At 42.6% G+C, this 26,705-nt stretch overlaps 1 protein-coding gene across 3 annotated transcripts in view; it reads right to left on the bottom strand.

Annotated features, from left to right (window-relative positions):
• Positions 1–15,794: 15,794 nt before the first annotated feature.
• Positions 15,795–26,705, bottom strand: part of GRIA3 (glutamate ionotropic receptor AMPA type subunit 3) — a 296,361-nt gene continuing 285,450 nt past the window's right edge. For 2 of the 3 annotated variants that reach the window (XM_082377107.1, XM_082377105.1), the window contains exon 15: positions 15,795–26,384. In XM_082377107.1, the coding sequence (XP_082233233.1) occupies positions 26,139–26,384 (246 nt within the window). In that variant the 3' untranslated portion in view covers positions 15,795–26,138. The remainder of the gene's footprint in view (positions 26,385–26,705) is intronic. The other variant, XM_082377106.1, reaches the window with a different exon arrangement.

Raw genomic sequence — 26,705 nt, 5'->3', positions numbered from 1 at the left:
TCCAAAGGAGCTAGGGAAAGGTGCAAGCTCTCCCCAGCACAATCTGTACCCTCCATGGGGTCATGGCATCAATACATTGGGAGATGAATGATGCAGTTTTTCATCCTTATTCTTCCTCATGTCTGTGACTTTGCCTAGACTGCTATCTTCCTTCCTCTAGTTTGTGGCTTCAGTTGGGTGATGGGTGTTGATTTGGAAAATGACATGCTATCATAGAACTTGTGCTGGAGACAGCTCTTCTTCCAAGTGTTGTTTTGAGTATGCAAACAGCAAAATAGGGATGGCCTTGACTTTCCATCTGTGGCAGAGACTGCTGGTCGATTACCGAAACATGTTCTTCACTTCTTCCGAGGAACATGGTTCATGGCTACACCTTCTACAGTCCTTTGTGCAGTAGGTTTATCCAGTTGACTAAGTTCTCCCCCACAGAATGCAAATGCAAGTGATGTCTGCCGCATCCAGGCCTTAAGAAAGTAAATATGCCTCTTCCGTACTACAACTAGTGACAATCTAACTTTAACCAAACAGATGACATCCATGATTTAAGGGATAAAGGGGCAACTTCCTAAAAGGCAACCAGATCCCTAAATGATCACTGGATCAGAGCTACCTTGCTTACCTGGACTATGTACTTATATTCCAAATATTATGAGAGAGATATATCACCTTTTTTAAAATCACTGTATTGTTAGTGCTGTTTGTTATAGCAGCTCATCATTTTGCCCTCAAATACTGTAAATGTGCTCTATATGGACTCATCCCAGAGCCCCAAGTTCAAGTTAGTATCTTTTTGCTGCAGTTAAATCTTGCACAGGTAAAGGCAAGCCTCATTACGCCTGTCAACAGAGATTGAGTTGTTCCCATGGTGGGAATGTCTGCACAGATATTATGGCTATAATAGCACTTGTCCTTCTGGAGTGGAAAATGACCTGGCCAAGATCAGGGGTGAGATTGAAGTTGGAGTTAAGGGTGCAGTCTGCCTATGGAAAGCCCAAATGGCCCACACTGAGACTGAATTCATCAAGACCTTGGCTTCATTAACAATAAGCACAAATCAGTTGAGGTAATGATCCCAGGAGAAAAAAAGCCTGAGAGTACAGTAAGTTGTTTTCTTGAAAAATAGTGAAACAAAACCTTTACAATTCTGATAAAAGATCCTAGACATGGAAGAGAAAAGTCACATTTTTCATTCTAACTTGATTCTACGGTTACTAAAGACTGTATTCTGTGAGAAATTTCACTTGAATGGCTTATTAGAGCTTCAGATTTTCTTGACCAAGGAAAAGTAGTGTTGTCAAAGAGTTGCCAAACCTCAGACACCTGATACAAGGTATTCTGCATCTTTATGGTACAGAACAGGTATCCTTTCTTTAGGTGGCTAGAAATGGAATCTTTTGTCTTCCTAGAAAGCCACAGAAGGCCTTTGTTGATTTCATGAAAGCAGAATTGTGGGTTTAAGAAACATCAGCTGTGTCACCTCCTTGAAGACACTGAGACATGTACACCCTTTAAACATGAAAGAAGTAGAGTATGAATTAGTTTAGCTGGAAGTTTAAAGGGTGATCTTAGAAATGTAATTCTTTAGCAAGTAAGATTTACTCCTCTTTATAATTGGGGGAATAGGAGGTGAAACCGCACAAAGAATTAAGCCCATGTAAGAATTAAATATTTATTTGCCTTCTAAAGGAGATTGAAGCAATAAATCATAAAAATTTCTTTGAGAAAAGTCTTTGAAAATAACTTTTCATGTCTCTCAAGGGGAAAAAAAATCTACCACCTGTTAAGCACCAGGTGGTATTAAGTTGTTGATTGAAGTTTTTCAACTAGGCAGAAAGTATTTTGAATTAGTTGGGGAATGTTTGTGTATATTTTTCCTGACAGTGAATGCTATTCTCTCAGGTATGGAGTAACCAAGATTTGCATGCCATGAACTTTCTGTTACTTCACATCTTTGGAGCCTGGAGGAGCAGTGTTGTCTGTTCATAGTTAGGTGATGTCTCAGTTTGCTTGGCTTCATAACCAAGCACCCCAAAACTTAGTGGCTTAAAGTCATAATCATGTTACTTGTTCACAGTTCTGTTGGTCAGTGATTTTGGCTGAGCAGTTATTTTGCTGGTTGTACCTGGGGTCACTTATGCAGTGAAGTAGGAGAGAAGGGTGAATCCAAATGCAGAATGGCTTCACCCTTGCCTCCTACTTCATTATCTCATGGAAGGGTCTTCCACTGGCAAGAGCTAACCAGAACCTAGCTGGCAAGAGACTCCTGGAAATGTAGGTTTTCTGGCTTCCAGTAGTACAGGGAAGAAAATAGAAACTTAGGTTGGACTTAAGTATCCACAGACAATATCTGACATAAGTACCTATCTCAAAGGAAGTTGAAATGATTAATGAGATATGTACAAATTGCATATATTATGGTTCCTGGCACATAGAAAACACTAAAAAAGCGGTAGTGCTATGTGTATTTGTGGGTATAAATACATGTTCATAATAGTCACTTTAAATGTATTTACCTTGCCTCTGTTAAATAGTTCTTTACAAACTAGAATGTTTTTCTTTTTCCTTCCTATCCTCTCTTAGACTACATTAAGAGCTCCATATAGAATATTTTCTGATTTATTTCAAATGTTTAGCTGACAGAAGCAGATTTTTAAAATTTTTGTCTTATAACGTGTCCTAAAAATGTAAATATAGCATGTCAGCAGCTTTTAACATATTTCACTTTGCTCCCATGGCTATAACATGTGAGTTGCTGCTTGTCTACAACTTAGTTGTTGAAGTCTACTAAATATGAGTATCCCAATGACTAACTTTCATTTCATTACTATGTCTTTTTGTTGTTGTTGCTCAAATTTCTGAGCTTTAAAGTATCATGAAGTTTGCATTAACATAAATCTTGGGGATGACAGTAGCATTTAAATTTCTTCACGAAAGCAGCTTCAGATTGGAGATTTTCATTCCGCCAGTCTTGGCTAACTTCTCAGACTTCCTTGCAGCAGTCACAGATGGTCTCCCATTTCTCTGAACTCAGATGGTTTTTCCACTGAGGCCAGATTTTGAGGTCCATCCACAAAGGCAGTTTCTGGCTAGAAGAACCTTCTCTAAATTTGGTGTTCCCATGGGCTTGCTCAACAGCTGAATAATGCCACTGAGTGGTAGGAAATGAATTGGAAAAGTGAGAATGAAATGCAAAAATGGGGAAAAAATCCTGTACAAGAAACTGGGAAGCATTCCCACTCACCTTTGTCTAGACGGTTGTCAAGTTGTAACAACACAATCTGCATTAGATAACCCACCCCTCTGCTCTTGTGCTCTGTCAAATATACACTGGTTGGTCCACTACCCTTGGCCTTACCCTACACATAATCGTCTCACTTCATATTTGTCCTTGTACTTGAAGCATCATCAGGCAGATGCATTTAAAATAATTGAGTGGTTCCTATTGTCTTTATGATGAAACTTACACCTCTTGCCATGGTGGTCAAGGCCTTTCCTATTTGGCTCTTTGCTACCTTTCCATCCAGCCTAAACTACTGCTACTCTCCAGCTCGTGTTGGATATCACCACCCACACCCATCCACGGCGCACCACCAATAATCAACAACCACTGACCACACTCACCAGCCCTAACCACCCCCATTAAGCCCTGCTTACTAGGTCTGTCCATTAGCTCCACTCCACCACCAGCCATATCCCAGCAGCCCTGGTCACCACCGCAGTCTCTGCCCACCTGATATGTCTGCCAGCAGCAGCCCTATTTACTCTGACTCCCTCTTTCACAACCTTTTGACTTAGTGCTGTTGATTCTCCTTAATATCTCATTAAATGTCTCATGCATCAGTCCCCTTCTCTCTAATTCTCCCACCTTGCTCTGGATCGGACCACCACTCTCTCTCGCCTGCAACACTGCACTGGCCTCCTGACTAGGCCCCCTGCCTCCAAGTTAGCCTCCCTCCGATCCAACCCATACACACTGTTAAAGTGATCTTTCTGACATCTGAATATGACCCTATCTTCCTTCTTAGGACAAACTGTGTTGACCATTAGAGCTGTCCACTAAATATATCTGGCTCTCCACGCTTCTAGGCACATAGGATCGCACTTCCCCACCCTCTTGAAGTTAAGTGTGGACATGACTTGCTTTAGTCAGTAAAATGTGAGCAGAAGTGATGCATGGCATCTTGGGGCAGAAACTTTAAGAGCCGGTGTACAATTTGCCCTATTCTCTGTCCTTCTGGTTCCAGGTGGTAGCTACTCTGTTGGTCTGAGTCCACAAGTGAAGGGCCCCCAGACTACCCACAATAGATATGTGGCTTCAGTAAGAAATAAACCTTGTTTTTGTTTTTGTTTTTTTAAATTAATTAATTTATTTATTTATTTATTTTTGGCTGTGTTGGGTCTTTCGTTTCTGTGCGAGGGCTTTCTCCAGTTGCGGCAAGCGGGGGCCACTCTTCATCGCGGTGCGCGGGCCTCTCACTGTCGCGGCCTCTCTTGTTGCGGAGCACAGGCTCCAGACGCGCAGGCTCAGCAACTGTGGCTCACGGGCCCAGCCACTCCGCGGCATGTGGGATCCTCCCAGACCAGGGCTCGAACCCGTGTCCCCTGCATTAGCAGACAGATTCTCAACCACTGCGCCACCAGGGAAGCCCCACCTTGTTGTTTTAAGTCACTGACTTTGGAGTTTTTACTGCAGCAGAACCTGGCACGCTCTGAGGTAAAGCTCAAACCCCTTAGCACGATACTGATAATCTTTTATAATCTGACCTCTACCTTCCAACCTCATTTTAAACTATTCCTCTCCCCACATCCTACGCTCCAGACAAACTGTTGTTCCTGGTATGCTTTCTTGCTTCGATTATTTGCTCTTCCACCTCTGCTTTCAACTCAGCATGTCCAAAACCAACCTCTCCCTCCTTAGACTTCCATAAGCATAATATCTGGATCATTTTCCTATTTATATCAGAGTTTCTTATATGTATATCTTACGTACTCTGTTTACCTGGAATCTCATGTCAGCGCTTGTGTCTAAATCAACTTGGTATACATCTATAATGTTTAGAACAATGCCCTTCATCTTGTTAGTGCTTAAATATTTGTCAAATGAGTGTACTCTGTTCCTGAAATACAGGATAATTATAATACTTGTCTTAATTTTTGTTGTAGGTTTGTTTTTTAAAGAATAGCTGTATTGAGGTATAATTGATAGACAAAAAACCTGCCCATGTTAAATATATACAATTGATGAGTTTGGACATATGCATATACCTGTGATACTATCATTACAATCAGGGTGATAAACATATCTGTCACTTCCAGCAGTTTCCTTTTGTGTGTGTGTGTGTGTGATAAGAACACCTAACATGAGATCTACCCTCTTAACAAAGTTTTAAGGGCACAGTACTGGGTTGTTACCTACAGGCACTGTGTTGTACAGCAGATCTCTAGAACTTGTTCATCTTGCATAACTGAAACTTTATACCCGTTGAACAATCACTCCCCTTTCCCCCCTCCCCCTAGCCCTTAGCAACCACCATTCTAATCTTTGCTTATAGGAGTTTGACTACTTTAGATACCTCATATAAGTGGAGTCATATAGCATCTGTCCTCCTGAGACTGGCTTATTTCACTTAGCATAATGTCGTTAAGGTTCATCCATGTTATCACAAATAGTAGGATTTCCTTCTTTTTTTAAGGCTGAATAATATTCCATTACACACACACACACACACACACACACACACACACACACACACATTCTCTTTATCCATTCACCTATCGATGGACATTTAGGTTGTTTCCATATCTTGACTACTGTGAATAATAGTCGAGTTTGTTTTATGTGACTGGGTGGGTTAGGGAGCAGCTCTGATAAAGTATAGGGTAACTCATTAGGGGGATGGGATGGAGAAGGAAATAGGGGAGGGAACAATGGAATTAATGCATTATTACCTGGCATCTGCTCAAAACCTAATACTGTGCTAGGCACTGTGAAGAATTTCTAGAAAGAAGACACTATTTTTGACCCCTATGAATTTACCCTCTGGTTTGGTGACAAAGCATTATATGCATGAAGGCATACAAAACCAGTGGAGATTACAGTACAGATTTAAGTTACTAAAATCCTGTTCCAGACAGTGAATTTTCAACTATTTCTGCAATGTGCTACTGTATCTCTAAGGCTATTGCAAAAATTTTCAAGCAACGTTAGTGACAGTTTACCTCAATTAAAAACTTGTCATGCATTTCAATTTAGGGAGAGGGAGCAATTCACAAAATCATGATTGTTGTAAAACCAATCCATGACCAGTGGCACGCTCTTATGAATTTGAAAACACTGGATGAGTTGAAACTTGTTTCTACTAGGTTTTCTGTGACCAGGTAGCATTTTTAATCTCCAAAGCTCTTTGAAGCCATTTGACATGATTTGAATATATTGTATGTGTGGTGTAGTGGTCAGTGGTGATAAATGTATAGCAGTTATCCTAGGGGTCTGCCGGACCATGATTGCCAATTGCTGTGGTGTAAACACTTCCACCATGGCCAATCTTAAACTACCAATTGAACATCACTGAATGTGGAGTTGGGAAGAGATGTGTACAATCAGCTTTCAAAAGCCCCTGCAAGCAGGCCCCCCAGCGCACCACTCTGGGGGGGTTGTGAGTGGCGAGGAGGGAGGCAGAATGAGGTATGAGGGTGGGCAGGGATATAAACAAGCAAAGGAATTATTCATTACACACACGGTGGTATTAGCTAGGAAATTGGGATCAGGTAAATAACACCAGGAAGTAATGACTGTTGACATTACATGTAGTAATCTGTTTTCCTGGAACAAACTGCAAATGTATTCTGTTTGGAATTTAGTATTTTAAATTTTATCCATAAAAATGACTTATGAGATTGGATTCATTAGTTTATTAGACTATCACAATCATTATTCCAAACTTATTTATATTGCAATCAGTAGAATGGGATGTCTCTTCCGAATAAGGAAATGAATGTGAATGCCAAGGATTTTCTCTTATTTAATTTTAATAATTGTAAATCATCACATGTGATATGTATTTTTCATATTTATGCCTGTAAGTAAATTCTACCAGAGAAAATAGAAGAGGAGAAAGCCACATTAAAACTTGCAAACTGTTTCTCTCAGATGGTTTTTGGGCTTTATGTTTCCACAATGAAATGATCAGCATTAAGTCATGGTCCCTAAATGAGGGTCAGGTATGGGCCAGGAGTAATGAGCAAGGGCAGGCCCATGGCATGGCACTCATTGCTTAAACCGTTTCAGAGGAGCTTCGTATTTCATCAGGATGTTTGTTAAGGCTAGAGCTTCCAATCAAGACCTTGGAAGATCCTGGAATGGCAATTCCTTTTGGAAGCAGTGTTCAAAAATGTTGGGTGGTATGTTGTTGGCTTCATTGCCTCTAGAAATTCGCCAATCAGCAGGCTTGAGATTTTACTAAGCCATTCATCCCTTTAGTTTGTAGTATGACCTCTGCGGGATGGCCCAATTAAAATACTCTGTCACTTATAAGTGGTGTTTAGCAGGTTTCTTAGCATGTCTGTGCCTCAGTTTCCTCACTTGTAAAATGGAGAGAATAAGAGTACCTACATCACAGGCTTATGATGATTAGATGTGTAAATATGCCTCTCACGTCAAGGCATGATTGATTTATCATATTGTCAAATCTCTCTCCAAAAGGCACCATTTCAGAGGCAACACTCAGAAAGAATGAATTAAATCGGAAGCCTCCATATGGTGCTCTGTCCTCCGTAGGAAGAATAGAGGGTTCAGGGAACAAAGAGTAGAATCAGGAATGTCCCCACTAACCATCACTCTGACTGACCTACTGGAGGATTTTTTGTTTCCTGTCCCTGCAACTAAGCTTTACAGTGTTAGAGACCCTGGTCCCCAAAGGGGTTATACCCCCACCAGGGGTCATAACAAGGATCCCATTGACTTACAAGCTACGACTGACACTTAGCCCCTTTGGGTTCTTTGTGTTCAATGACTAGTAGCCAAGAAAACTCACCATCCTAAAAGGCATAATTGAGCCTAATCAGCAAGAGGATAGAGGGATAATGTTCCATGAGAATAGAGAGGAATATGTGTGGAACTTAGATGACCCACCCAGGTGCCCCCCACCCACTGTTCCCCAGTCCATTGTCACTGAATGAACACATGCAGCAACCCCAGTCTGAGGAGGGTATGACTTACCAGGGGTTCTGATCTCTCAGGAATGAGGGTTTGGTTTGAACTACCAGATAAGCCACCGAAACCTTCCAAAGTAAAAGCTGAGGGTGAGGGGAATTTAGAATGAATAGTGGAAGAGGGAGGTATTGAATACCAGTTGCAGTCCAAGACCAACTGAAGTGGGGATTGGGAGGCTGTAGTTTATCGCACTTATCTCCCTCTTATTAGGCCCACAAGAGCCTTGGATGGGCTTCTCCCTGAACATGTATGGAGACGTGGATCAGGGTGATACAGGGATGGGCTGTGGCAGACCTACAGACGTGTTACTCAGACCCCTCTTCCGAAGGGACTCACTGCCCAGCTGCTAGCACCTTCAGGGTTGGGCTCAGCTTTTGAGTCAAGGTCCTGCTCTTCTTGGAGCAGCCTCTGGCCAATGACTGAGCAAGGAAGTGGTACAAGAGCCTAGCCACTTCTGTTCAATGTAGGACTCCTCAAATGGGAATCTTTGCTTCAGAATTTCCCTGTGGGGCTGGCAGAAACTTTCTCAGATGTGCACTGAGTCTGACGGCTCCCCCTACCCCAATCCTGCTTCCTCACTCTTCCTTTACGGATGTCACTCCCCAATAAATCTCAGTGTTTGCTTCCTGACAACCTGTCCTTCGTGCATTCTAGTGTTCTGTGAGGCCAGCTACTTCTGGATGGTGTGGCACGTGGTATGACCAGTGAATCCCATGGTCATGGGCCCACTCCCATACCTCCTTTGTTGTGAAGTGGGATGTTGGATGCCATGCTGTGTGGAATTTCATACTTGTGGATCAAGCATTCCATAAGCCCCTGGACAGTGGTCCCGGCTGAGGTTCTGCAGATAGGAAAGGCAAGCTCACACCCCCAAATAGGTATCTATCCTATGAGAATGAACTGTTGGCCCTTCTAAGATGGACATGGCCCATTGTAGTTAACTTGCTACCAAGTGGCTGATTGGTCTCTTTGGGGAATGGTGCTCCGCTCCGCAGGCCAGGGCAGATGATAGTGAAGGCTGTCCCTTGATTTGTTGAAAGAAATAGTAAAACGATAGCCAACCCTTTCCAGCCCCCAGCAATAGAGTCAAAGCGATAGAGCTTAACCACCAGCAGCCAGGGGTTTGTAATTATTGTAACAACAGGCAAGATTAAAGTGGCAACTATGTAGGCCCGATCAGTAGAGAGCTAGAGATGGTTAATAAAACACAGCATCTCTAAAAAATAAAAATAATACACAGCATCCCTAGAGGCAAAATAGATAGGCAAACAGGGTATTGCTTAACATATAGAATAAAATCAAAAGAGGAAGAACAAATGTGCTACCTTAACTATGAGTTTACACCCACTTCTGGGGGCCCTGCTAGGGTGTTAAGTCCCATATCCTAAGAAAGTGCCTCCAAACCAACAAACTCTCCCTTGTCTAGTTTTGAGATAAAACACCTCTTGATGAAGCACCTTCAGAATCCAGTCTCATAGGTACTCGCCTGACTCCTGCCAGCACGTGCTGGTGAGGTCTTCCAGTCCCTTTCCTTCCCTATTAGGTCCAGCTTCTTCGTGGAAGGATAATGCTGCTTATAGACCTATGGCTTTATGGGCGACAGACCTCTGTATTGTCTCTCATACAGAGGAAGCACTAGCTGATTTTCGGGAAGAGTGGGTCACTTCTACCGGCTGAGAAGTTTTAGAGAAGACTGGAGAGTCAAAACCTTCAGGAGCATCCACTTAGACGTCCCCATCCCATGTGTCAGTGTGCTGAGTTTTCACACCTAGGACCTTGACTTCAGCAGAACATACCTGTCTCAGCTGAGCATTCAACGATCCTGGAAGTTCAGTCACCTTAATGATTGAATCCTGGGTTAGATCTTTGCTTTTTTACGCTCCCCATTGCTTGAAATGGGAGCTTCTTTGTAAGCTGGAGACTGTTGGCTTCTCATGTATGGTTTTTAATTGTTATTGGCCCTCAGCTTTTTATTATCTGTTTTTAGGGCATCAAGGTCACTTAATAATAAGCACCGAATTCTATTTTCTTTATATTTATAATCTCCCATAGATTTCAAATGACTGATCATTCCCAGCTAGTGCCTCCTCTCCACTGGCACGTTTTTCCAAAATACCACAGGTGAAAGCTTAATAATTCAGTCACCTGGTAGTAGGGGCTGTCTGTGTAAAAACTCCCACCAGGAAGATGGTCCTCATTACCAGTCAAGTGGTGAGGGATCTGGTCCCCAAGCCCCATCTATGGCCTGCTTTCGTGGACCACTTGTGTTATCGTGATAATGTTACAGGTTGGACTCTCAGAGAAGCAGGTGCCGAGAAGAGTTAAGAGTGCAAAAGCTTTATTCGGTGTATGGTCAGGCCACTCAAGATGGCTGTTCTCTTGCTGTCTGTACTTCCCCTGCTTGACCAGTGCCTGCTTCGCCTTCACCCTCCTCACATGAACGTGCTTGCCCCTTGCCCCAGCTAGTGATTGTTCTAATATTTAGACCAGAATGACTCCACCTGCTAGTTTATTAAAGGGAAACACCTGCCCTTGTGATGGTTATTAACCTGAGGGACTGTGAGGGACATACCCTAGCTGCTGGTTTCCCTGGTAACTGATGAGCCAAGCTGACGTCAATTTCCCCTATAAATGGTTGCCTCCCTCTCCGCTGAGTGGTGAAGATGGTTGCTGCGGCCTGTCTGCGGTACACAGTAAGGGTGTCGTTCCAGGACTTTTTGCTTCAGACATGTAAGATTTCCCCTGTCCAACAAACCATGGATGTCTCTGTTGCTGTCCCCAGGCTCTTCGGTTTCAGGCTGGGCAACCACAAGGCTTGCAGGCCTGTGGGGTGCAGCCCAACATTAGGGAATAATGCCCGTGAAGGGATAGGGACAAAGAAGCAGGATTGAACAGGGGGAGCCAGCAGACTGTGATGTGAATCTGACAAAGCCTCTGCCAGCCCAAGGCAAGAAAAGTCCTATATTGGGTGCAAATAACTAGGCTCTTGTACTACTGCTTTGCTTGGTTATTAGTTGGGGATTACCCTGAGACAGTGTGACTTTGATTATCACCACTTTGCTCTGTCATTGGCTGTGGGCTGCCCCAACAAGAGTGTGACCTCAGTGCAAAAGCCCAGGCAGATTCTGAAGATGTTAACGGCTGGAGGCTGTCAGCTACCTATGAGGAGTCAGATGGCAGTAAGTCCTTTCTTGAAGAAGATATGAGGGGTGCGTAACTATGGTCTGCTAATGGACTAGCCTAATACCATTGTGTATGAGCGAAATTTATTTGTTTGGATTAAAATTTATATTGCCCACCCACTGTCCAGTGGCTGAGTCTCACAAAGGAGATTAGATTTGCACATCTGAGTGTCCTGTGAGTGAATGTATGACCTTCATAGAGTGCAGTAGTTTGGGACATTGGCCAGGGAGGGCACCCATAGTGGTGGTGATGACGACTAGCGCAGGAGACACGCCACATCCAGAGGAACCTGAGGACTTGGCTGCCTGTCTGGTGGGGGATGAGGTAAGGCTTATTTTGGGAGAAGAGAGACATTGAAAAGATGGCAGGCTGTGGGAAACTGCCTTGGCTAACTGATTATGTGGAGGGTCGACCTCTTTGGACAGAAAACTTGTGCATTTTTTCATTTTCTTTTTAAAAAAATTTTTATTGGAGTATAGTTGATTACAATGTTGTGTTAGTTTCTGCTGTACAGCAAAGTGAATCACTTATACATATACATATATCCACTCTTTTTTAGATTCTTTTCCCATGTAGGCCATTACAGAGTATTGAGTAGAGTTCCCTGTGCTATACAGTCGATCTTTATTAGTTATCTATTTTATATATAGTAGTGTGTATATGTCAATCCCAATCTCCCAATTTATCCCTCCACCCTCTTTCCCCTCTTGGTTACCGTAAGTTTGTTTTCTACATCTGTGACTCTATTTCTGTTTTGTAAATCAGTTCATTTGTACCATTTTTTAGATTCCACATATAAGCAATATCATATGATATTTGTATTTCTCTGACTTCCTTCACTCAGTATGACAATCTCTACATCCATCCATGTTGCTGCAAATGACATTATTTTGTTCTTTTTTTTATGGCTGAGTACAGTATAAAGTGGCATCTCTTCTCTCTTCTCAACACTACTTCCTAAGTTATGCCTCTGGGTTTTTTTTTCCACTCGCACATTTCATTCATTTGTTCATTCATTCATTTGTTCAACAGACACAACTCTGTTTCAGTTATGGAAATGATTAAGAGAGAATCTGCCCATGGTCTAGCAGGGAAGACACTATATTGGCTTGGCCAAAAAGTTCATTCGGGTTTTCTGTAAGATGTTACAGAATATATCTGTGTGTGTGTATATATATATATATATATATATATATATATATATATATATATATATACACACACACACACACTGTATATATATATATATACAAATATATCAGTGTAGTGCTGTGAAAGAGGCAAGCACTACTGAGATGGGACAACAGAGGTAGGGTCTCTAACCCAATCCTGAGGGGAGAGGCCAGTCGGGGAAGGCTTCGCAGAGGAAAGGATGCCAATTTAGTCTTTTTTAAAATAATTAATTAATTAATTTATTTATTTTTGGCTGTGTTGGGTCTTTGTTTCTGTGCAAGGGCTTTCTCTAGTTGCGGCAAGCGGGGGCCACTCTTCATCGCGGTGCACGGGCCTCTCACTATCGCGGCCTCTCTTGCTGTGGAGCATAGGCTCCAGACACGCGGGCTCAGTAGTTGTGGCTCACGGGCCCAGTTGCTCCGCGGCATGTGAGATCTTCCCAGACCAGGGCTCGAACCCGTGTCCCCTGCATTGGCAGGTGGATTCTCAGCCACTGCACCACCAGGGAAGCCCGCCAATTTAGTCTTAAAGACAAGAGTATGAGTTAGTCAAGCATAAAAGTGAAAGGAAGGAAATTCCAGGAAGATGGAGAAGCATGGTCAAAAACATGGACTCATGAAAACACGTGGCAAAGCCAGAAATTAAGTAGTTGAATATGACTGGGTCTTAGTGGATATTTGTGATGAAGTGGAGAATGGAGGTGAAGAGGTGGTAAACAATAAGACTGGAGAAATGGGCAGGAGGCAGATCATGAAGGGCTTTTTAAATGATAAACTAAGGTAATTTACTCTTACGCCATAGGGCAATAGGGACCCACTGATGCTGAGGAGTGATGAGATCAGAAAAATCATTCTGGCTGCAGTGCAGAGGGTGAATTAAAGGGATTAAAAACTAGAAAAAGGACGAAAAACTAAAAACTAGAAAAAGGAGGAAAAACTAAAAACTAAGAGGCTATTGCATTAAGCCATCTAGAAAGTGTTTCAAGCTCAAACTAAGGTAGAGATTCATAGAAGTAGATGGATTTCAGAGAGATCGAGGGAGTAGAGTCATTAGGACTTGGCTGAGGGTAAGGATGAGGGAAGGAGCAGACAAGGTTGATTACTAGGTTTCTGGATTGGGTGACTAGGCTTCTGGTGGTGATTGATCCGCTGTCCTACTGTCTTCTCTGTGTGGCCCAACCCTCTGTGGTGATGGTGAGAGTAAAGGAAAGAAATCAAAAGAATGGGCTGCTTACAATGCTCTGAACACTTACACAAGTACACAGATTTGGTTTTCTGTAAACTGAATACATCCGCCCATTCTTTGCCTGTTCTTTCTCTGATTCCATCCAGGTTCCGCCTAGCATCTCCCTCAGGGTGATCAGAATCATCTCATATTATGTTTCAGGGAGTGGTTTGGGTAGCTTGTTCCTAGTTTGCATATTCCTTCTTTGGTGATAATACTAGTTGGTTTGCACTCATGTGGAAGAAAACCATGTTATGACTCTGGGATCCAAAAAGATGAGAAGAGTCATACACTTTTCACTACATCTTACAGCTGTACAAGCTGACGTTAAACTAACTCATCTGTTTTTTTGTTGTCATTTGTGCTGTGGGTTCTATTTTTGAGTGCAAGCCTACTTTTTTTCTCGGATTGTCACATCTACCAATTTTAAAGTTTATTAGATTTATTCTTATATTCTATTTTACTCTACATCAATGTGGTTTTAAATCAAGATACAGACTCTTGGAGGGATCTCTGGTTTAGCCGTGGGTTGAGGGTAAGAGCAGAGACGATAGTTTCTGTGTTGGAAATGTTGAGTTTGTGCATATGGGATAATCCAAGTGAGGAGGTACACTAGACATTTGAATATACTGGTTTGGAGCTCAGGAGAGCATTTTGAGCTGGAAATGAAGACTTGGGAGACCTAATATAGGTGGAAATGGAAACCATAGGATGGTACCCAGGGAGAACGTACATTGTGAAAAGAGAGGAAGGAACACAGTAGAACATTGACATTAAGAGAAAGAGGGGAGCAGGAAGCAGAAGTGAAATTAGCTGCAGGGTAGGAGGAAAACCAGGAAAGAGTGAAGTCACAGAAGTCAAAGGAATAGAGACTTCCAAGATGGGAGAGGTTAATACCACCAAATTCTGAAAAGAGATCAAATAAGATAATGACTAACAAGTAGGGTAAAGTAGGAGTTAGCAAGCTTTTTCTGCAAAGAGCAGGTAAGTAAATATTTTGGACATGGTGGGCAATACTCTTGTAACTACTCGATCTGCCATTGGAGGGTAAAAGCAGTCTCAGATAGTATGTAAATGAATGGATGTGGCTATGTTCTAATAAAACTTAATTCACAAAACAAGTGGTGAGCCAAATTTGTCCTATGGGCCACAGTTTGCCATCCCTTACAATAAGTTAGGGTTACAGTTTATTGATGACCTTGGCAAGAGCAGTTCCTATAGAGTGGTCGGGCAGAAGCCATAGTACCATCATTAAGGAAGAGGTGATGGGGTGTAGCAAGCTTTTCTGAAGCTATACTATAATTGGGGGAAAATGTGGGCCTTAGAGGGCTTTACCAGGTTTAGAGAGGGTTTCCCGTCTTTCAAGAAAACTAGCAATCTCATGGGGGAAGACTGCAGTGTTTGGAAATATTTGTAAAATTGTTTCACCCTGTCAGCCTTGCGTTCAAGCTCCTTGAGAGCTGCCACCAGAGCTTTAATTGACTTGTTCAGGCTTAATGAATATTTATTAAGAAAAATTTAAATCAACCATTTTGCTACAGGATTGAAGCTCAGTGAAACCACTGCAGGGATAATTTTGCCAAAGCTGCTGTCACGGGGAGAAGATTATTTTTGAGGCTGTCATTGCAGGTTCTTTTACACTTTTATAGCTAGGGCATCGTGAGTCAGTAAATAAGCAAATACCTCCTGCTTGGAGGGTGGGCAGTTTGGCAGGAAAGTGGTCATTCTGAGGTTTTCAACAGCTAGAGGCTAATAGGGGCCAGTGTGACTCCTTAGTTCAAAAGGCTCACAGCTTCTGAGGCACAAAGAGAAATTCAGTTAGATTCTACCTGATTACATTAGGAAGTGCAAATCCAGGTGAAGGGGCAGAGGGAAAGTCTTCATTTGGGGCTCTTTCTAGTTCTTTCTCTGAGCACAGGATCGGGCATGGATGGACGTAGATTCTTTCTAGTCATCATCTACCTTGCTGCAGAGACTGCAGGCCCTTGAGGTCAGGAGCCTGGAGAGGAGAGGAAGAGAGTGTAGGCTCTCCCCCAACCGTCTTGTCCAGGTGATGTTTGGTTACAAGGACAACAATGGCCGTCAAAGCACTTGAGTATCCTGTCTATTCAAATGGTCTGTGAACTCTCAAGTGTTGAGGATGCTAAGAAAGTGGCGGTAGGCTGGGACAATGGCAGACACTCCTAATACCGTCCTCCATCCTGTCCTAACAACAGTGCCCTCCCAGGGAGCCTTCTGAGAAAGTCCAGTTGCACCATCTTCACTGAATATAAATGGTTTGTCCATGATCCTTAGTCTTAGATGTAAGGGAAGTCTCCTAGCAACCTCATTCTTTCACATTCAGGCCTGGAGGCAAGTTTCATTAATTCTCAGTGCCACCAACCACTCTCTTCCAAGACCTTGCCTTTTTTTTAACATAAATTTATTTATTTATTTATTTATTTTTGGCTGCATTAGGTCTTTGTTTCTACACACGGGCTTTCTTTAGTTGCGTTGAGCAGGGGCTACTCTTCATTGTGGTGCACGGGCCTCTCATCGCGGTGGCCTCTCTTGTTGCGGAGCATGGGCTCTAGGTGCACAGGCTTCAGTAGTTGTGGCACGTGGGCTCAGTAGTTGTGGCATGTGGACTCAGTAGTTGCGGCTCGCGGGCTCTAGAGTGCAGGCTCAGTAGTTGTGGTGCACGGGCTTAGTTGCTCCGCAGCATGTGGGATCTTCCCAGACAAGGGCTCAAACCCGTGTCCCCTGCATTGGCAGGTGGATTCTTAACCACTACGCCACCAGGGAAGCCCGACCTTGCCTTTTCTTTAGTCTAGATCGATAGGGGTGATACTGTTAAGTCCTCCCAGTAACCCCAGATTCAAAAGAAATTTCCTGATGGGACGTTAAGTTCTGTGTGTTCCCACAACTGAATGCAGATATATTGTTGCTGAGTTTTATATCTGCCAAGTGATCTGATGATAAACAGATGCCCAGGAAGCCCAGTCCAATAGGGTGAGGATACGAGGGGAGGGGTATGGCCATGAGTAGCTGGACAGCTGGCTCAGATTTTGAAAGTAAACTCTCCAACTGATAATAGGCTTTGGTGGTTTATGACCCTATGAGACAACATGTCAGTGCATCTTCTGCTTCACTGAGTCTGGACTCTGAGGAATAATGGTTTTGCTTCTTGCTTCTCCATTTGTTCTCATCCTCTTCTATGTTCATCTTCCCAAGTCACAGTTGGCCCTTTCTCACCACCCAATACCAGGAAGGTGATTTATAGGACCATTTCTTCCACGATCCTACCAAGGTTTCCTTAACTACATTTGCCCTTCCTGTTTGGAGACTGTCTTATAGACAGAGTGTGATCAGATGTGAGTGTTAACAGGGCAGGAAAACCAATGCAGAGACCAAGAGGCATTCTCCTCTTGTGCACAGGGGGAGTGTGACATCTGAAGGTCAAAGACTTTTTGGCAGACCTGGTTGGCGAGTCTGATCCTATGTGTAAGCAAGATATATAGCTACCTATGGTCTAACTTGAGAAAGGCTGAAAGCACCTCTTGCTTCTCCCTTCCTCCCAGGAGAAAAACACTCAAAGCCCACTTAAACCCAAGTTGTGCTTCACTATCGTCTGCCACAGCACCTGAGATGAACTTCTCCTTTGAGGAAAGGAACTGGAGTTCCTGTTAAAATAGAAATCTGTTATTTTGTAAGATTTGGAGACATTTGGTACTTGAACTGATTTCAGCAGCCATCAAGGGGACCACTGCTGTAATCTATTCACTGAATCTGCTCCCTAGAGAATCATTCTCTTCTGGGGGACTGCTACAGGTGTCCCAATCAAAGAAAAGGAAAGCAGTTGAAGAGTTATAAAGTGTGAGTGTTTCACCAGATACATGGCATTTCAGAGGACAGTGAAAATGATAGTAATATGCTGAAGCCTACAGGCCAAATTGACTGCATCGTGTTTATATCAGCCTACACTTCCTAATCTTCTGAGAGTTTTCCTTTCCCGCTCCTATCTTTCTCTCACCAAGGCCTTGTGTTCCTTGCTCCCTAACTCCCTAACCCCAGATATCTGTATCTTCCTAGCATCTCAGCTGCACTCTTCTTCCTTTCTGGTTTAGTTTCAAATTATCCCCTCTCTTTCTCCTATCATTACCCCCTGTTTTCTTTGGTGATCATCATCTAAAACTGGTCTGTATTTAAACACTTGCTTTATTTGTTGGATAAAACTATATTCCATGTTCAGTATATATAATTCAGATTAGATCATTAGCCTTTTGTTTCTCTCTCAGAAACATTCTAAGATCAAGTATAATCCTAAATTCAGGATTTCTTTCTCCGCTCTAGATCAGTGGCCCTGGGTGGAATAAAGATTTTCCACTGGGACATTAGGTTATTATCAGTAATGAAGGCAGCAGCACAGAATGGAGCCAATTAACTAAGAGGACTAGGACACATACTTGTAATGACATGGGAAAGCAATTAGAAGTGTTTTTGAAGATCATCAATCCTGAGTTTGGGCACTTCCTCAGGAGGCCAGATCTGGCAATGGGAGGATGGGAGATCAGGGTTAGGGTCAAGGCAAATGTCTGAGGAGAGGGTCCCAAGGGGTGGAAGAGATGATCACTGGTGGTGATCCTGCAGTTGGGGTGGGGAGAGGCATAATCCTTTGTGAAGATCGCCAGTAACGTGACTGTACATCATTGGTAAGGCTTCTGGTGGGAAGTAAATTGGTGACTAATAACTTCCTGGCACCTGCATCCAAGGGAAGTTTAAAGAGTCAAAGCCCAGAAACAATTCTTTCTTTACAATTTTATTTACAAAATGTATTAAAACTTTGTACAATACCTCATGGCAATGAGGCTCCGTAATTTATGCCCACACATGCAATTTACGCTTTTATGGCCATTAGTTTGCTTGGCAATGTTTCTGTTCACTGAAGTACAGCTTTAACAACAAAAAGAAAATAATTGGAAAAAAAAATCTTCAAGTGACTACCGCCAAACTCCCGTAGCTTGAAGTTAGTAGCAGAAATCTGAAGCAATCAATGTTTCTTTAAACATGCAAGTTTTTAAAAAATAACAAACCAGTTTACCCGCCTCTTCATTCCTAGTGAAGTTTCCTCTCTGAAAAATTGATTTGAGTCAACTAACATCCACTTCTCTTTAAACAGTGCCTATGAGAAGTTTGTGTGTAGGTTGGTTAGCTTTCCGCGCTGGGACATCATAGCATTCAGAAGTTGAAAAATCACAGTTTCGTGAAAACAAAACAAAAACACAACAGCTTTCCTTTTTTGTTCAATATCATTTAAAATTTGACAGGTGAGTCGTTTGCTTATGACACAATTTTTGGAATGAAAGTTTATATTACACTTCTCCGGAAACATTTCGTTGGAAATGAGACTTGTACCTTTCTTTTCTGAAGACGAGCGAATGTGCAGCAAGTCAACTAAAGCATCTAAGGGTCACACTTGGGAAATGAATTTGAGCTCCCAGTTTTTACTGTCTGGAAACTTCCCAATGCACGTCACTGATGAGAGCAAACTACTGAAATACAGAAAGCATACGTTGTTATATCGGAGGTAATTAGTGAGCGGAGACTATTTCCTCTGACTGTTCTGATGATGCCAATGGCAGGTACGCAGTTAGTTACTTGATAGCCCGTGGAGCAGTGGAGCGATCTTCGGAGTCAGCAGAGAGACTGCTCCAAGCATGGACCTGGGAATGATGCTGAGGCCCTCGGTTTAGCAGTAGGTTTGGGAATGCATTTTAGTCTTTGCAAACTAGAAAAGGACACATGCAGTCTGACGGAGAGCCATGGGCAATCACAGGCAACAGCTGTTAAGACAGACCTAGCAAGAGTAAAAGTCAGATGAGAACTGTGGTCTGAACCCACTGGCCCGCCTTGCAACGCGGTCCTGTCCCCGTGGTGTACGCTTGAAAGGCATACTTAGCAGAGAAAGCGGAGCTAAACACAGTGTTGTTTCTGAGAGAGATATTCTAAACACATTGGGGAGTCTCGGCAGCATTTCCCTCACCTCAATGCTAAATACTCAGCTATCTTGACTTAAAATGCACACTGAAGCAAGAAAAACAGATCTGTGAGCTGAAATTCCAGGCTTCTCAGAAAGCCCTGGGATCCGTTTTTAGGAAAGCACCGAGAGGTATGCCTAATAGTGCCCGTCCCTTGCTACACACAAGTCAATTTTGAAAGCTATGTGAATCCCTTCATCGAGTGGGAAGTTAGCAAAGCATTTTCACAAAACCATTTCAAAACACAGAAGTCACTGTTCAGTCCCTTTTCCAAAGTGTTTCAATTTTCTTAAGTGTTGCATTTACATTCTAAAGATATACACGTTTCAGCAAAGTTGAAAGGAAATAGGGTGCACAGAACATCACCACCAACAGGAAATACCAAAAACATCTGGTCAGCAGATCCTAGAAGAAATGCCAGTCTGTCCTCCCAGACAGGGAGTCAGATTTTTTTTTTAAATCAGGAGGAATTAATTATTTTAGCTAAGATGGGCCGATTTGCTGAATTGGAATTTTAAATTTGTCTGTGTGTGTGTGTGTGTGTGTTAAAGAACATGGTGTTTGTATACTGTGCAGTGGTATCAAAGAATGGCTTTTGTTGAATTGACTTTTTTAAAATAAGATTAGTTTTCGCATACTGGAATCTTGCATGTCCATTTTTTTGTTGATTTTATTTTAATTTTTTCAAGCAAAGCAAAAAGATTTCAATGATGATTTGCATTGTCGCGAGTCTCAGAGTATTCCATAAGGCACTGAAGGAAAAAAAAAATCAGTTTTTCCTATTGAAAGGTCATTGCACCATCAGCAATATTCGTGTCATGCCCGACACCAAGGAGAGTGAAATCTGGCTCAGGATCCTTGAAGCAGCCACGTTTTCGGTGATTCCTCTGGTCACTTGCCTCCAGTGGGAAGGGATCTGCAAAGGCAAGGGGGAAATTTAAATTTGAATGGGCTTTCTATTGGGAATCGAAGTTTACTATGGCTCAGTCTATCCTGGACAAAAACCACGGCTGTTTTCTTACACTGGCATCTGTGAGGCTGCACCCTGCTTGACTGGCTTTAGCCAACAGGTCTGTTTAAATTCTTTCACTTGAAGCAAATGCTTTGCAATAGGTTAAATTAGGTTCATTTTTTTTTTTTTTTTTTACTATGCATTGTACCAAGGAATACACGGGCATTGCATGAAGTCTAACTCAAAAAGCATTAATCACTTAGGGTGTAGGTATACTAGAAAGCCTTTGTGGCATTTCAATATAGATACTCAGGACAATGACACTGTAGAATGTATTCTGATGGCAGAACCTGTGACAGAGGACTGTTTACCTAGGACAGAGTGGAAGCAGTGTTCTATGGCTTGCTCAATTGAAATCCATTTGACTGTGAGAAGAAATTTTGCTGCTCATTGCCAGAAAGGCGACAGCTTGTTTCTCTCCATATCTACAACCTTAGTTATTAAAGTCAGAGAATAGCACATGGACTGTAAAGAGACAGCACATTCCAGGAAGAGGCCAGAACAGTGATACCCACGAAGGGGACTGGCTTCCATGGGGGTATTTGCCCTGATATTATGGGCCTGATTGAGACGTTGATGCTGCCCTCCTTTTGGAGGCATTAACTAGTGCAGGGAGTTCATTTGCCCCCAACTCTGAAAACTTACGGCCACTTTCATGCCTCCTTTTCAAGCTCACATCCATCCTCTCCATCCTTTCCCTCTACACTAGTGGGACCCTTCTTTTTCTCATGAGCTAACACTGAATTTTATCCCAAAGGAATGACATGATCATTATCTACCACTGGCCCTGGAATAAAAGTATCTGTAAGAAGAATGTCAAAGATGCATCTGAAGGCCAAAAGCCCCAAAGAAGCAGAATAAGACTGACATGGAAGTGGGTAAACGGCTTCCTTGGAATCCCTACGGTCCAGAGTCATATCTATCTCAGAAGTTTGGGGAAAGCTTATGTCTATGACAGAAAGATCAACGCTCTTCTCTCTCTGTTGGCCATGGGATGTCATTTCCCACCTGCATAACTTTGGGAAAGCCACCTAATCTCTCAATGCCTCTGTTTCCTGTTTTTAAATGGGGGTAGATGAAATATTACCACTGGAGGAAAGGTCCTCTGGGGACAAGGAACATCACCATCTCAGTTATCTAGAATATGTTTTCCACTTAACATAAGATGAACTCTTTAAAGCAGGAACACTTCCCCAACAAGAATGTCTATGGCTGCAGAAGGAAAATCGATTCTTTTGAAACGGGCGGCATGAACAAAGTTAATATTTTCTAGGAACACTAAACAGAACTGTATTAGAGGAAAAATGGAAACCTTTTTCCTTAACCTCAGGCATTTTGAGGTCTTGAAATTAAGAAGGATTTCAAAAATATTGAAGAAACCAAAGAAGTCAGAAGTAGTTCTGAACAGCAATGAGGAAATGGGAAAGAATTTCTTAAAACAATGAGCAGAGTCAGCCTTAGGGTGCAGTGAATCTGGAACGCTTGATGGTTGGTCACCTGCCCAGGCATCCTGGGGGCCCCACTTCCAGTGGGTGGTCAGTAACCCAAACAGGTGGCAGGTCATCAAGAGGCCGTCTGCTCCCCAGTGGGCGCTGGATCTGAGGCGTGTGTTCCCACAATGAGTCCAATAACCCGGACTCGACTCTCAGTCATGGCAAATGAGCGATGACCCCCTTCTCTTTCAAGGATGTCTTTTTGTTAACCAGATTCCACCTAGATCATATTTTTGCAGCTGATTTGCACTTGAGTCATTCTTCCTGAAGAATTACTGGTACCATAAACTCCTAAGGCTGGCTCTGATAATAGCAAAAAAAGTAAAATCTCAGGGTGCTTCTCCATCTCTGCGCCCCTGAATAGACCCTGACAGATCTAGGCCAACTCAGAGAACTGGAAACCTAATAACTAGGTAACAAGTCAGAAGTCACTAGGAGATATTCCAGAACTTCTTGGGAAATAAAAGATGAATGAACGAAGACCAACATTCCCCTAACGTTACATCACCACACTGGCTGAGGCCAGCAGAGAGGTTTCTATTTCCTGCTCAGCCTGCTTTGTGCCTCGACTGACACATGTCAGGTCTTTTCTGGCATCCTCTGAGGTTTTCCTCCTTGTCTTTCCCTCCATGACCTACATATTTACACATATATCCATCCTTCCTAAGGGCACCATTGATGATCTCTTGGCATCATTTATTAAACAGACATTTGCTCTTTAGGTGTCCCTGCTCAGAAAGGAGAAGTGAAGCCATGTAGAGCAGAATATATCCCACATTCTCTCAGATCAATGGTACTACACCATGGATTCCTATATCTTTCAGGCCCAGAACAATATCCATAGTACAAATGCTTATCCCAACCCTTCTAGGATCACCATATGGAGGAATCAACTTGGTCATTAATTCATGAGGCCATTTTTTCTTCTTTTCCACTATGGGCAAACTCAGCACCCTCACGCCACTCTGTCCACATTTCTCTCTTCATAAGAAAGAATCCAACGTGGCTCCAAACTACCTATTTTAGGTATTTCCTGAAATCAAATTGAAAAATAAATTGGACAGTTCTTTTGAAATATATCAACATTTTTAGTTTTAGTTTTTTTTTTTTAATAAGCAGTTTCTACTTTCACAGGGGGAAAAAATGGCCTTCTTATCCTAAAACTGTCTTCATATGTAACACTGGCCATCACTAAGATGACATTGAACTTTGCAGTGGCTTGTTTGCAGAGGCTTTCCCCAGGTTTTCATCCTAGGGATGACTGCCAGGGTGCTAGCTAACTGGGCTGTAACCACGTTGGCATCGATGTTTATTCGAGTGTGATTTTTGCCTCAGTTAGCCCGAATTTTGCTTCACAAAATGGATCAGCCAAGATGATGAAAGGAAAGCCAGAGTACCAGAAGTTGTGGCAAGTTAATTTTTTATGCTCTTCCTCCAGGTTTAATGTTCTGGGCCTCCACTTCAGGACTGTAGCATTCTGCCCAAATTGCTGACCCCAGTTTGGTCTCCCTCTCTCCCTCTCTCCCTCTCTCCCCTCCTCTATGTCTGTCTGTCTTTTTCTCACTCTCCTTCCCTTTCTCCCTCCCCCCTTCCTTCAATTCCTTAAGTTACATCCTCTGAGACAACTTTCCCTAGAATCTTACTACTCCCTGGACCAGCATCAACACGAGCTGTGAGCTTGTGAGAACTGTAGAACCTCAGGCCCCATCCCAGAGCAGCTGCCTCAGGACCTGCATTTTTATAAGATCCCCGGGTGATTCACATGCACATTGCCAGTAGGGAAGCACTGCTCTGGGCCTTTACTGAGAGACTGAGGCTATAGGAGTTGGGGAGCAGGGACACAGATTCTCAGATGGAATGGCTGATAATAAAGAGGGTCTGGAGGCTGTGTGACCCTAAGCCCTGTTACAGAAAGCTTCCTTTTGGGGAACGTAGGAGCGATTGAATATACACCCTCATGTCAAATGCATGAGAAGGGGGGCAAATGGAGGCTTGGTGAAGTCTCTCAGGACATTTTTGTAAAGAAGTGAGACACAGACTTAGGATCTGCTCTCCATTTGACAGGATCCCACTGGGGTTTCAAGGTTTCTGGAGAACACCGGGCCGTGCGTAGAGAGCGGTGGCATGGTTTAGTGAAGAATGCAGCTATAGGAGGAAGAAGAGCTGGGTTCTAGTCAGAACTGCCACTGCCTAGTTGTGTGGCCTTGAGCAAGTCATTTGATGTGGCTGGCACTTTGTTACCTGAAAGGGCAAAGATTTTCTGCCCCATTACCTCAACTGAGGCAATAGATGTGAGAGCACTTGGAAAACTGATATGCAGATTTCAGGTGTATTATTTCTTTGGATGCCAATATCTCAGAATTTGGGATAAGTAAGCTAGGCTGAAATCACCCATGTACTCTCTTATGAGAAAGCAAATTACATGCCCCCAATTGTAATGGGCCTATATAACCTACTCAAGAGTAAAATATTTTAAGCACACTGGAACATGAAATGCTTGCATGCAAACAATGCTAATTGCAGATGAATCCATGTATTGTCCATTCAACAATGCAATGGGAACACTTTGTTAGTGGGTTAGTCGGTGGCAAAAGGCTGCAGCCTGCAGCAGGAAAGAACAACCAGCAACTTCATCAAACAAGATACTGCCTTCCATGGTGAGGACAAATGATTTATGTGGATGAAATATTATTTAAAAATTGGCCGAATTTAGATCCGCACCATGAAATATAAGGAGGTCAAAACACAAATGCATTTGTAGAAATTCAAACACATGGACATTGACTCAAGAGGTCAAAAATCTACCTAAAATAAGGGCTACGACGTTGCTAATTGTTCTGTTCACTTCGGATAGGTGTGTTACTGATGACAGATGCACTTGAAGGTAACAAAACTATTTTCTCTTAAACACTTGCAGAATGGAGATGTTATCCTAACTCAAGCTTGCCTTTGAACATGTCTGAGTTATTGGTGAGTTTTGGCTATAGCTGCCAGAATCAAGGTGGCATCAGTCAGGTTCATTTAAGTATGAATTTGGGAACAGCCAGCAGCAGGGAACCTAGACTGTCCTTTGGGAGACACTTACCTCAATGAACATCAGTTCCAAGAAAGGGACAACAAAGGAACTCAAAGATTAAAGAAATTGTCTCAGGCTTATACTTAAGAGATCCACCACACCCCTATAGAAGCACTACCTTTCTCAAGGTAGCAGCTCCCCATTTGCAGTCCTCATTTTAACATCAGTTCCAGAGAGCTGCTTTCTCTAGAGTTTCACTGTCCAATATGGTAGTCACCAGCCACATGTGACTATTGAACACTTGATATGTGGCTAGTGTGAATTGAGATGGGCCATAAGTATAAAAGACACCCCTGATTTCTAAGAATTAGTATGAAGAAAAGAACGTAAAACACCTCATTCACTTCTTACATTGATAACAAGTTGAAATGATAATACTTCGAATATACTGGGATAAATGAAATATATCATTAAATTAATTTTGCTTGTGTTACTTTAGAAAATGGCTAGAAGAGCACTTAAAATTACACACGTGGTTCACATGTGGCTTGCAAATATTCCCACTGAACGGTGCTGCTCTAGAGAATTTTTTTTCCTTTTGGGTCGCAGACCACAATTTAATTACAACTATGCTATTAGGAAAGCACCACTGTCTGACAAGAAAGCACAACCATTATTTTCAAAGAATCAAATGGTTGCAAAGAATAGACAATTCTTGAAACAATAAACCAAACCGAAAGACAACAAGAAAAAGAGATTGACATACAGTAGCATAAGCTGATTAGTTTACTAGACCTTAACCGTACCCCTAGATCTTAACACTCTCTGTTCCATACACGTTGTAGCCTTCTCTGTATGTAGCGTAATTTTGAGTGTTGGTGGCAGGAGCAGGCTTAAAGTTTTGGGTGTTCTTTGTGAGTTTCATACGTTTGGACTCTGCCCGTGATTTGTAACAGAATTCTATCAAAGCCACCATCATGGCCAGCCCCAGACCTCCGACAAGTATATAGAAAACGCCTGCCACATTGCTCAGGCTCAGAGCGCTGGTCTTGTCCTAAGAGAAATGAACAAGGCGGTTAGTTCTTGGGGAAAACAAAGACAAGGGGACATTATAATGCATTGCAACAGTATACGATAGTTCTAAGTTGTAAAATAGCTAAACATTGATGTAAGTGCTATGACTCAACTCTGGCAACTGGCTGATGTTTCACAATGGCCAGCAAGACGGTAGATTGTGCTTCTGTTGACAGCTGTGATCCTCCCCTAAATGTTCTTTTAGTTTGACTCCTTAAATCCATTAGTACCTCAAGATGGTGTCAACAACTAAATAAAACAGCACTCGGCCATGGGAGCAAAAGTGGAAACACAAGCACAA

This window comes from Balaenoptera borealis, assembly GCF_965194805.1.
Source record: "Balaenoptera borealis genome assembly, chromosome: X".
Classification (NCBI taxonomy): Eukaryota; Metazoa; Chordata; class Mammalia; order Artiodactyla; family Balaenopteridae; genus Balaenoptera; species Balaenoptera borealis.
The sequence above is the reverse complement of the archived record's forward strand: the minus strand, read 5'-3'. Positions and strand labels throughout refer to the sequence as shown.